This window comes from Chrysochloris asiatica, unplaced genomic scaffold, assembly GCF_000296735.1.
Source record: "Chrysochloris asiatica unplaced genomic scaffold, ChrAsi1.0 scaffold00261, whole genome shotgun sequence".
NCBI lineage: Eukaryota > Metazoa > Chordata > Mammalia > Afrosoricida > Chrysochloridae > Chrysochloris > Chrysochloris asiatica.
The window spans coordinates 2,594,895-2,606,719 of NW_006408779.1; the positions used below are offsets into that span (position 1 = coordinate 2,594,895).

The 11,825-nt window shown below is 48.4% G+C and overlaps 1 protein-coding gene across 1 annotated transcript in view; it reads left to right on the plus strand.

Annotated features, from left to right (window-relative positions):
- Positions 1-10,781, plus strand: part of SFSWAP (splicing factor, suppressor of white-apricot homolog (Drosophila)) — a 91,690-nt gene extending 80,909 nt beyond the window's left edge. The window contains exons 16-19 of the mRNA XM_006874063.1: positions 3,600-3,725; positions 9,476-9,640; positions 10,382-10,454; positions 10,716-10,781. Coding sequence (XP_006874125.1) covers positions 3,600-3,725; positions 9,476-9,640; positions 10,382-10,454; positions 10,716-10,781 — 430 coding nt within the window. The remainder of the gene's footprint in view (positions 1-3,599; positions 3,726-9,475; positions 9,641-10,381; positions 10,455-10,715) is intronic.
- The last annotated feature ends 1,044 nt before the right edge of the window (positions 10,782-11,825 follow it).

Here is an 11,825-nt window from a genome sequence, read left to right on the forward strand (position 1 = left end):
TTAAGAAGAACAAGGTCAGAAGCTTCTCACTCCCTGATTTCAAAATTAATTACACGTCTCCAGTGGTCAAAACAGCTTGGTGCTGGTACAATGAAAGATACATTGGTCAGTGAAGCAGAATTGACCATCCAGGAATTCATCCATCCACACACAGCCAACTGGTTTTCGACAAAGTACCTAAATATACCGCATGGGAGGAGATAGTCTCTTCAACAGATGGTGCTGGCAGAACTGGAAAGCGATACGCAAAAGATGGAAAGGACCTTTACCTCACGCCCTATGCAAAAACCAACTCAGCATGGATTAAACACCTAAATTTGAATCCCAGATTTATGAAGTCTGTCAGTGAAAAAATAGGGACAGATGTATAGGGCTTACACAGACTACCAAACATTTTGAAAATTATACAAACAAAAGTAGATAAACTAGATGATAGGGACATAACTAAAAATTAAAAACAGTGCATCAAAAGACTTCACCAGAAGAGTAAAAAGGGAACCCACAGAATGGGAAAACATCTTTTTGCAATGACACATCAGACAAGGGACTCGTTTCTCAAATGTATAGATACCTACAACACCTCTACAAGAAAAAGACAAATAACCCAGTTAAAAAATGTGCATAGGACATGAACCGACACTTCACCAAGGAGGAGATCCGAGCAGCCAACAAACATATGAAGAAATGTTCACGATCACTAGCCATTAGAGAGATGCAAATCAAAACAACAATGAGATATCATCTCACACCAACAATACAGCAAAGATCAAAAAAGTAGAGGACAACAAATGCTGGCGGGGATGTAGAGAAACTGGACACTCCTGCATTGCTGGTGGGACTGCAAAATGGTCCAGCCTCTCTAAAAAACAATATGGCGCTTTCTCAGAAGGTTGAAAATTGAAATACCATTTGATCCAGCAATTCCTCTATTTGGTATTTACCCACAAGAAAAACGAGCCAGAACACAAGTAGATATATGCATACCAATGTTCATAGCAACACTATTCACAATAGCAAAAAGATGGAGACAGCCTGAGTGCCCATCATTGGACGACTAGGTAAACAAACTTTGGTACATACACACAAAATGGAATATTATGCAACCTTGAAGAATAATAAGGAAGCTGCAAGCCACCACATAAAATGGGTGAACTTTGAAGACATTATGTTGAGTGAAATTAGTCACAAAAGGAGAATTAATGCATAGGATCATTATTGCAAAAGGTTAAGAAAAGTTGCCACACTGAAAGTCGGGGGGCGGAGGTGAGACAGAAAAGGAGAGAGACATTTCACCAAAATGTTTAAATAGCTAATGATGCTCTCATAAATTTTTCTCTGCCCTTTCTGGTAGAATGATATAGTGCAGACACTAAAATTTTAACTTTTTTAGTATCTTTGTCAGTGTAAGACACAAAGGAACTGGTTTCTTGGGCCTGAGACAGCTGAAGTGATTATTTTTAAGGACCATTGCCAGCTCCAAGTAAAATGTGGCCTTTTTTTTTTTTAGGTTTTTGGTAGATACTTCAATTGAAATCTGATTTCTTTGAGATGTTCAGTTGCAAAATTGTCTCTAAAAATGTAGAAAGTTCCCCTTTAGAAAACCTTTTAATATCATTATGAATTTTTATTTATATAGGATGTATGTCTAAATAGTAACCCCAAATTTTATGGGTGGATTACTCTTAGAAAGTCTTTAAAGGGTAAGTGGTTTTGTGTTTCATTTGTATTTTTACATCCCATGAGGTTCATTCTCTGCGTCAGTGGAATGAATTGCCTTAAGAAATAACTTACGTAGTTACTGTTCAACTGCCTAGCATCACATTTTTATTTTAATGGCTAATATATTTTTAACTGAACTTGTAACACTCAAGGTTAACTTTGATATTGGTTCGTGTTTAAGAGACATCTCAGTCTCTCTTCAGAGCTAGTCCAGTGTATATCTTTGTATATCTGAATTTCATCAGTGTAAAAGCCCCTCAAATACAGAGAACATAGATGGGAAAGTGATACTGCCTCGTAGACATTCACTCTGTGTTCGTACTTGAACTTTGGGGAAGAGGAGGTGGGAGCTGGGGGTGAATCGAAACTTTTCTCACATTTATACTCAGTACTCCCCAAGAGTTCAAGTCGGCAGAATAGGGTCAACGTGTGCTGTATAACTCTGTGTGTCCCCCCCATGGAGAAACCAGCAGAATGGGGTCATGTGTGCTGCATAGCTGTTGTCTCCCTCCCATGGATAACAGCAAACCAGGTATTGCTGCCAGTGCTCCAGGTGGGAGTCCTCAGAGAGCTAATGTGAGCACGGTAGTTCTGGGCAGGTGATGTCCCATCAACAACAGCCATCCCTCAGATGGTAGCAACCTGTTAGCAAAGTCTTACAGAGCCATAGACGACATTCAGGTCCCTCTCAGTTGTTAGAGCCCAAGCGACTGTGTCGTGTCACCTACAGCGGATGCAGCCCCATGTGGAGTAGGGACATGGTGAAGAGGTGGTCATGGGATGAGACACAGAGAAGTTCTCTATAACAGCAGTCTCTATCGTTGAAGACACGACTTCTGGAACTGTAGTGTTGAAAACACTCTGACCCTGCCTTTACTTGAAAGCAGACCATTACGATTACTCAGAAATGCTTGAGACCTTTCCACGCAGGTCCCTGTTAGACACAGGGTGTGGATGGCCGGTTAGAAAGCAGAGCTCCCGTGTCCACTGCGCTGTGGGGCAGTGTGAAAAGCCCAATAACAGCTTTCCTTCTTCCCGGATGAGCTCCATCCTGATGTCTCCAGGTTCCCAGTGACATGTGACTTTTCCATGAGACGCTCTGTTTCTGGACTTGGGTGCTAGCACATTGCGTTCTGGTCCTCCACGCTGGGCAGGCAAGAATAGGGAAAGCTTGGCAGACGCCAAGGTGTCTCCTGACTCACCTTTGTGATGTCTTTTCTAATCTTAGGAAATGTCTGTGGAATCCAATTTGTTAAAGGCCAGCAGCGCTGCTCGTGGGCGCTCTTCACTCTGGGGTGCAACTGGTTCCACCAAAGCGTGGGGAGCCCGCTGACCAGCTGGCCTTTGCAACAGCCTACTGTGGTTTTTTGAGGGGCTTTTAAGGGCAGAGTCCCAGTACTTTCTACTGGTTTCTAGCAGGTTGTCATGGAAATAGAAAGGGGATTTTGTTGTTTGTTTATCCCCCACATTTCTGTGAATTGGAGGTCATCCACAACAGTGGTTTTACTAAGTGACCACTGCAACAAAATGAAGGGCCCTATGTGTTGGGCCTGACCCACCTGTGCTGTGTCATGCTTGGCAGCACAGACGCTTCAGGCACACCAGGGACAAGAACCTGAAAATCTTGTCACCTTGTCACCTTCAACCGAAACGAAACCACTGTCATAGCATCAATGCCAGCTCCTGAGGGTTTCCAAAGCTGTCAGGCTTCACGGGAGCAGACTGCTGCATCTTGATCCTACAGCGCTGCTGGTGGACTCAAACTGCTGACCTTGTTAATGGCAGGCCAGCTCGTAACCTGCTACTCCACAGGGCACTGAGATTGTGGGAATTGTCACGTGATTGGCACTAATACCCCACCCACCCCCGCCTCTGTCCAGGTCGCGGTCCAGGTCCCCGAGAAGAAGGGCACACTCTCCGGAGCGGCGCCGGGAGGAGAGGAGCGTCCCCACTGCCTATCGTGTGAGCAACAGCCCTGGGGTCAGCCGGAAGCGGACGCGCTCCAGGTAGACCTGAGGGCTCAGTGTGGAAGGAGGCCCGTACGCACACCTCATTTTGTTGTGCTTCACTGAAGGTCTGGGCTGACTCTGTGTCAAGCTAGTTTGTAGGCGCCATTTTCCCAGCAGCCTCTGCTCACTTCACATGTCCTGCTCTGTGCACTTCAGAGACCCATCATGTACACCCTCAGACTGCACATGTACTGTTACCTCAGACTCCTCATCTTGTGCAGTCTAGTGGCACCATCCCCTTTCTCATCTCTGGGAGCCGGGGGCACCTCTGAGATGTCCCTGCACAAGGTTTGTGTGTGGTCATGCTTCTGTGATGACAAGATGGGCCGCTGAGCTGGACACTCAAGGAGCCCTGTGCCACCTCTGCTCTGCTGGCCTTGTAGCAAACAGTGTGGGCTGTGAAGCAGGGAGGCAGGAGGCACACCCCGTGGATCACGTCAGCCACCACACGGGCAGAGTGGGTGGGTGGCCATAGCCACTGTCATAGCTGTGAGGTGAGCACATAGAGCTGGTCTGTCCCCTGAATGGAAGCTGGCCCATGCCTACTTCCGCCTCGGCTCCAGGGGTGCCGTGCTGCTTCCATTCATGGTACTGGGGTAGCTCTGGACTGGGGACAGGCCTGTCTGTCGGGTCCCAACAAGCAGAGTTGGTTGCTCCGTATGCGGACTGCACGGCTGGGTGCAGGCTGACCCACCCCCAGGCTTCAGGCCAGCGGTGCGCTCCTTGGAATGCACATCCGGGAGCAATTGTGGACGGGTACTCGAAAGAGGGAATGTGTGATCAGGCCAGTTAGACAATAGATTCCAGGAACCAGTCAATGGTACTCTCTTTGTCCTAAACCAATTGTTGTTGTGGACTCAAAGCTAGCTAAACTTGACCAAGGTCTTCTACCCACCATACTCATTCTGTATATAAGGGGGCTTCAGAAAGTTGGTGAGAAAATTCCATTATCTTTTCATTTTATTTTTGAAGTCCCCTCATGAATCACAACAACAACATACAAATTACGTTCTGTTTCTTGGCCCTCTCTTCCCAGACATGTGGCGGTTCTGCTGTAATGTGAAAATTGAAATCCACTGTAGACTTACGTTCTTCCTTAGCAAGTAATTGTTTAGCATTTGAAAGTCATTATCGCCTTTGGTGTATGGAAAGGGCATGATCTCAAAATGGATTCTGGGCAGCAAAAGATCTCTCTTCAGAGAAGAGTTCTTGCCTTGCCCTCCAATTAACCTTTGCATTAAAGGATGTCACCGGAGAGGACGACACTTGAATGGAGAGTCAGTGAGTGCCTTCTAACCAGGCGAGGGCACCACCACCTGCAGGACCCCACTGAGAAACGGAATTCAAACCCGTGACCCTGGTTCCCAGAGCTATAGACTGGCTAACTTGGCAGGGTCCACCCATCAGCAAAGCAGGTTTTATTAGCCCTGGAATTAGGTTAACCCGGCAGTCAAAATGTACTCTCCCACCGTCCTGTCTCCTTGCTCCAAGTCCAATGTCCTGTGACTACTTTATGCATGGCCCCTTGACCTTGGTGGGGAGGGTTCGTGGAGGTGGCCATTTCCATGAAGTGGTTACTGACTTGTGAGTGGGAAGAACCGTCAGCCGACAGGAAAGCTTTAGGAAAGCAGTACTGGAAGGCTCTACGCATGTCATCTGTACCTCAGCTCACCACGCGCTCACCTCTGCCACCGTTGCTGTGTCTTGCTCTCTCAACAAATACAGATTTTTCTTTTTTTTTACTTTGTGGACTCAGTTGTAGTTTGTTTTTACTAAACCACTGAAAAGTAAATTGCAGTCTTCAATGACAGTTTCCCTGATGCGCACCCGTGGATCCAAAACAAGAACGCAATTCTCTTGCAAAAATGTCCTTGTGGTACCCATCAAATCTTTAATAACGGCTTGCCACCAAGGCAGGGCGTAAAGATGAAGAAGTGTAATGCTTAAGGTTTTGTGTCACCTTGACGAGGCCAGGATTTCCAGACACTAATTGGGATGTGCTTATTCCTGACCTAAGACGTGTGGTACCAGAGTGGGGTTAGGCCGAGTTTTCTAGAGAAGCAAAACCAATGAAGCATATGTATAAGTTTATTGTCAAGGAAGTAAGGAAATGGCTTACAGTTACAGAGTCCCGAGTCCCCCCAAGAAGAGAGAGAAGCTTTTCTGTGTGTCCATTCTATTGGGAGCAGGCCACATCCCCACGGAAGCACCCATCTAATTGATTGGGATTTTGTCGCCATGGGAATAAACACACTGGCGTGGTCAAGTTGATACAGAACCCCTAACCTTTTTACATAATTGGGTAAAATCCTACGCAGTTTACAACAACACGCCTGCCAGAACTAAAAAAGGAATTTATCAAGAAGGCAAGAAAAGGGTCAGTAGTTCTACAGTGTATTTACTACCCAATGCCACGTGACCCTATGGGCACTGTAGCAGAACTCATGGTAGAACTGACCCACAGGGTTTCCAAGACACTAAATGTCTGTGGGAGCAGGCTGCCATGTCTTTGTCCCACGGAGCTGCTGGTGGATTTGAACTATGTACTTTGCAGTAAGCAATCAAGAGGGCGTAGCCACTGTACCGATCTACACTTGCCTAGAAACATGGACAAAAGGAGCAGCATTCCTCACAGTATCAAAATCAACAAATTGTTCAGGGGTGAATTTAACAAATAGGAGCCACACCTCCCTACAGTGAACAAAGAGAAATTGTGGCGAGAGCGCCGTGTTCCTGGATTACAGGACTTGGTGCTGGGCAGCTGTCCACTCCCCTCCAGGTGGATTATTTCCATTTGGAATTCCCAGAATCTTCTCTTGAAGTCAGTAGAGAGGAACCTAAAGCTCAAGTAGAAATGCCGCAGACCCAGAAGATCCCAAACAGCCTGTTAAAGAACCAACAGCAGGAGTCCGACTGAGTCCTAGTGAGGCCACCACCGCGGGTCCTGACGAAGACCCTACAAAGGCACCAGAGCAGCCAGGCAAGGCAAGGAACTGCGTGGCTTCAAAACGTGATAACACACCAAACCCCAAAATAACCGTGCACCATCCACAAAGTGCAGTGCAGGTGAGTTGCAGACCTAAATGTAACAACTAGAAAATCCTGCCGTGAAAGAACACTAAGTTAGACTTCATTGAAATTTAAAACTTCTCAAAAGTCACAGTTGAGACAACAAACGGGCAAGCCCCAGACAAGAGAAAAGATTTACAATCCATAACTGTAACATAGGCCTTATATAAAGCACCCACAAAATAAAAATAGAAAACAGATTAAAGACAGGTAAAGTAAATGAAGGAATACGCAGATGACTTGAGACAACGTCTCACTAAAGAAGTCAGCTAAGCTCTGGCAACACTGTGAACTACATGCTGAACTGTTCACTCCGAGGGAGAGCGATGAGGCTCCGTAAACACTCAACGATCGTCTCAGAAACCCATGGTGAGGGAAAAGGGACGCCTTAGCAGTGGGCCTGGTTTCTGGTTTAAACTTTGACAAGACTTTCAGGAAGATGCAAGTTAAACCTGCCAAGTGTTGAAGTCCTGATTTGCCGCTCGTGGATCAGCACTGGGCTTCAAGCCACAGAGTAGGTACTTCAGACCCACCAGCCACTTCCAGAAGCCTCACACAGGGTCATTATGTATGGGTCGGCTCTGACTCAATAGCACTTATTCACAACAATATAACCATAGATGCAGAGCACCCGAAACTCTGCTGCCTTTGTTGGGGGTGTGGACTAAGACATGTGGCAGTCCTGGGGAGGTAACGGTACACTGCCCCAGGTGACCTAGAAGATCTGTGTCTAGGCATTTGACCACAGAAACTGTGCAGTTTCCAAAGTTGGAAATGACTTGAGTGTTTGTTACAGGAGAATGGACGAGCAGCCCGGCATCTTCATAGAGGGCATTCTTGTGCATCATGTCCACACTTCTCAGTACAGACCGTCCTGTCGGATGGGACAGGAGTGCACCGTGTGGGGTTCTGTGTTTGAGGAAGGAGTTTGTGCAGGAGAGGTGGTTACCTCGGTGCCTGGGGGAGGGAGACTACTGACTAAGAGCAGCATCGAAGGAACTTTCTGGAACAGAGTCAGGGTTGTGGTTGTTGAGTGCTGTCAGCTTGCTGCTGACCCATAGCAACTCTGTATGGAGTTCCCAAGGAGTAGCGTGTGAGGTGGGTCTCCATCCGGGAAAATGAGCGGTGAGCCCATTTCTTCCACACAGGCTTTTCAGGGTTTGTACGGGGTCCTGGTCTGCAGTTGAGAATGAGGACCCTACTGTGATTCATTCCGGGAGGGACCACCGAGACTTAGCTAGACTTGGGACTTGCATTGTTTGGACTGAAGTGCACTCTACTTTTTTTTTTTTTCTTTACCTTTATTCTGAATCCTGGTGTGGTGCTGTAGGGTAAGCATTGGACTGCTAACCACAAGGTAGGCAGTTCAAACCCCTGAGCAGCTCCTCAGAAACCCTGTACAGAGTTGCTATGTGTCTTTACAACATCGTGTATTTTAAAGGGATGTGATTTGTAAAGCAAGAAGCAGTGAACCTGGAGGGGACTCAGATACCATTTTGAACTGAGCATTTCTTTCATTGAGACAACAATAATGAGAAGGTGTTTTAAGGGAGGGAGAGGAGAGAGGACGGGACACGAAGTCGCATAGTTCTATGTGAGGGACACTGTACAGGCTTCCCTTAGGGAAGACGCTGAACTGTTTGTCCATCCTCAGTAAATCCACCCAAATGAGTCCAGAGACAGCAGCGGGTCCCTTAGCTTGTGTATTTCAATGTCCATCAAGGGCTAGTAAAGCTGTAATTACCAGGGACTGTGTGTGAGTAGGGACCGAGGCATCTTCCACAGAGAAGACGAGGTGACTGAATACAACACACATAAATCCACCAGGGTGAGTGAAAGCACTGCCGGCTGGCTCCCAGTTCACACGTGCTGGTGTGTTCCAGACCATGCATGTGTCTCAGGCTCCTTGTTGGTGTGAAGTGCCACCAACTTGGTTCTCACAGCAACCCCGTGTAGGGTTCCCAAGGTGCGGCTGCTGGCTCTGAACCACTGACCTTGTGGTTAGCAGTCAGTCCAGTAGTCTCCTTAGGGGGCCTTCACTAAAAGGTCCAATCTAAACAGTGACTGCTGAGGAGATTTGCTGGGCCACTTCATTTCAGAGCGGAGAGGTCAGCTCAGAAGGTTATGACAACTTTTTTTATGATTCCCAAGGGGTCATAGTGATAAATTTTGCTGAAGGACCAGGATGAACTTGGGAGCCTAGGAGTCTATTAGGAAAGAGTTTTAAAATGGAAAAGCATGTTGGTGAGGGAGAGGTCAGGAAAGTTGTGTCAAACGTTTGTCCATCACAAGGCTCCTGCTCATTCTTTGGGGTCCATGGATAAGAAACCCAATTTGAGCCCCTCAGGGCTTCCAAAACTGCCATTTTGATGTGGTATAAACTGAAGAGCTCAGAGTTCTTTAAGGAAGGGCAGAGAGATGGAAGCCCCACGTTTCAGGAGTGGAGACCTGGGTGGGGATTGTGTGGAGAAACTGCAGTTGGAGACTTCGTTTGATAAAGACTTCTAATTTCATAGCAGTGCTTTGTGACTGGCCCTCGTGGACAATCTAAAGGGGATCAATGGAGAAACTCTGAGCTTGTCATTGGAAACATCTCTGACACACACCTCCAGCTTGGGCTTGCTCACACCTTCTCAGCACCCGTCCTGTTCTCTCATGGGTGTATCTCTCTCCTGCAGAAGCCCCCATGAGAAGAAGAAGAAGAGGCGGTCACGGTCACGGACCAAGTCCAAGGCCAGGTCTCAGTCAGCGTCCCCAGGCAAGCAGTCGGCACATGGGACGTCGGCACACTCAGCCAGCATCTCTCCTGTGGAGAGCCGGGGCTCCAGCCAGGAGCGTTCCAGGTAAGCTCGGGGCTCTGTCTCCCAGCAGGCCAGACTTCCTGTCACGTGTACACATACTTCTTAGTGCGGCAGGTACTCATGCCTAGAGGAAGGAGTTACACATGGACTTGCTGGAGAGCAGCAGAAATCCTGGCTGATCTCAGATCATTCACTGTTGACTATTTGACCCCAAAAAAAATCCCACCAAGCCCACTGATGTTGAGTTGTTTCTGATTCATAGGGACCTGTAGACAGAGTAGACCCCCCCGCCCCAGAGGGTTTCCTAAACTAATATATATGGAGAAGACATGAATTTATGGTCTTTCTCTTATGGAGAGACTAGTGAGTTTGAACCACCAACTTTTTGGTTCACAGCCCAATGATTAACCCCCACTGCATTACCAGTTGTGACATCGTCGTTAAAACGTGAAGCGGCATGGGCCCTCAGCCACGTCACCGAGCAGGGAGGGCCTGGTGGGCTCAGACAGCCTCAGCAGTCCCCAGAGCGGGCTGGCCACCCGCCACAAGGCACCTCTTTTCTTCTGTGCTCCTCCAAGGTGTTTTGTTTATAGAAGATAGTCTGCTTTAGGCTGTGTTTACACAGTATTAAGAAGTTGAGTCACCTAAACGTAAGAATGAAATGTGGGATTGTGACGCTGGGTTTCTAGGACGCAGGGTGCTAGGTGTTGGGTGTTTCTTTGTGTGTCTTGTCGCCACATCCGTGTGCAGCACTTCCCTGACCCCTGACTGTTTGTCGCACAGGGGAGTCTCTCAGGAAAAAGACGGGCAGATCTCGTCAGCGATCGTCTCCTCCGTGCAAAGCAAAATAACTCAGGTGAGGAGGAAGAGTGTGTGGGTGGCCTCTTGTCCTCCACTACCTGTCATCTCAGGAATTCACAGAAGGCACAGCTTTGGGCCCAGGGCCCAGGTGTGAGTGGAACTAGCCAGGCTGGCCAGTCCATCTCCTCCCAGCTCTGAGACACTGTCCACCCCATCAGAGCGCCCCCTCTCCCCACTCAGCGCGTGGGATAGCAGGAAGCCCTAATCCCAGGGCGCTCACTCCTGTGTCCACACATCCTCCCTCCCTGCCTTACAGGACCTTATGGCCAAAGTGAGAGCCATGCTTGCAGCGTCCAAAAACCTACAGACCAGCGCCTCCTGAGCCCAGGACGCCACCAGCACGGACTTGGCCACTGTGTGCAGTGACGGAACCAGAAGAGCCGACGCTCACGACTGTCCAGACCGTCTCAGAAACTGCCCCAGGTGCCCCCTGGATCCCTTGACAAGTGATGACTTTTGTACATTAACTTTTGATGACATTTTCAGTTTAGGATTTTTGACCAGCAGTCTCTTACCTGTATATTTGTAAATAATACCATGTTTCTGTGAAAATGTATCAAATAAAATGAGAGGAAGACACCTTTTGTAGCTAGCCCTGGGGCACCCTTCCCTGCCTGGCCTGTCACTTTGTTGAGTCCGGGTTGCCACCTGTCTCCTGGGTCTGGGACATGTTCTGTGTAGGGCAGCAGTGTGTGGGTGGTTGTGGGGTTCAGCAGCCTACACCACCTGTCTTGGAGGAGTCTTCCTGCCCCCCAGGCCCCCACTTCCCAGCCCTCCCTCCCTCTCCCCTGAAGAGTTGTCACTTCACGGGGGCTCAGTCCCAGTTCACACGCTGCTGCTGCTGCTGGGGAGATGCTCCCAGGTGATGGCCGACGGTGACCCTGAGCCCTGGCGGTTCCCTCAGCCGCCGGGAAGGTATCACTGCAGCAGCTGCATCCAGCTGTTCACCTTCAGTCCTGTCGGCCAAGCGAAGGCCCTGTGTTCATTACGTCTGTGCCTTGGTTTTCTCTCTGACTTTTGTGTTCAGCAAATCCCAGCTAGTATGTTGTTGTTGGCTGTTGTCACCTTGGTGGTCTTTGCTGGCGTTCTCGACACAAAATCACCCTCCACAAGGCGTCCCGTGTGGAAATGCAGCTAACTCTGTCATCTCACCTGGATCACAGGCCCCTGCAGCCTCCTCTCCCTCACAAACATCCACACATCTTGCACAGAATCTTGTTTTGCTCCACATGCTCGTCTGAGACTGAGCCTTGTTCTCTGAAATGGCTTCGCCCATCCATGTGGCCTCCCGCCAGGTGTTCACTCTGACCAGGGATGACTCCTGGGAGTCCACAGTCTGCTCTCAGCAATAGTAAATGTCCCTTGG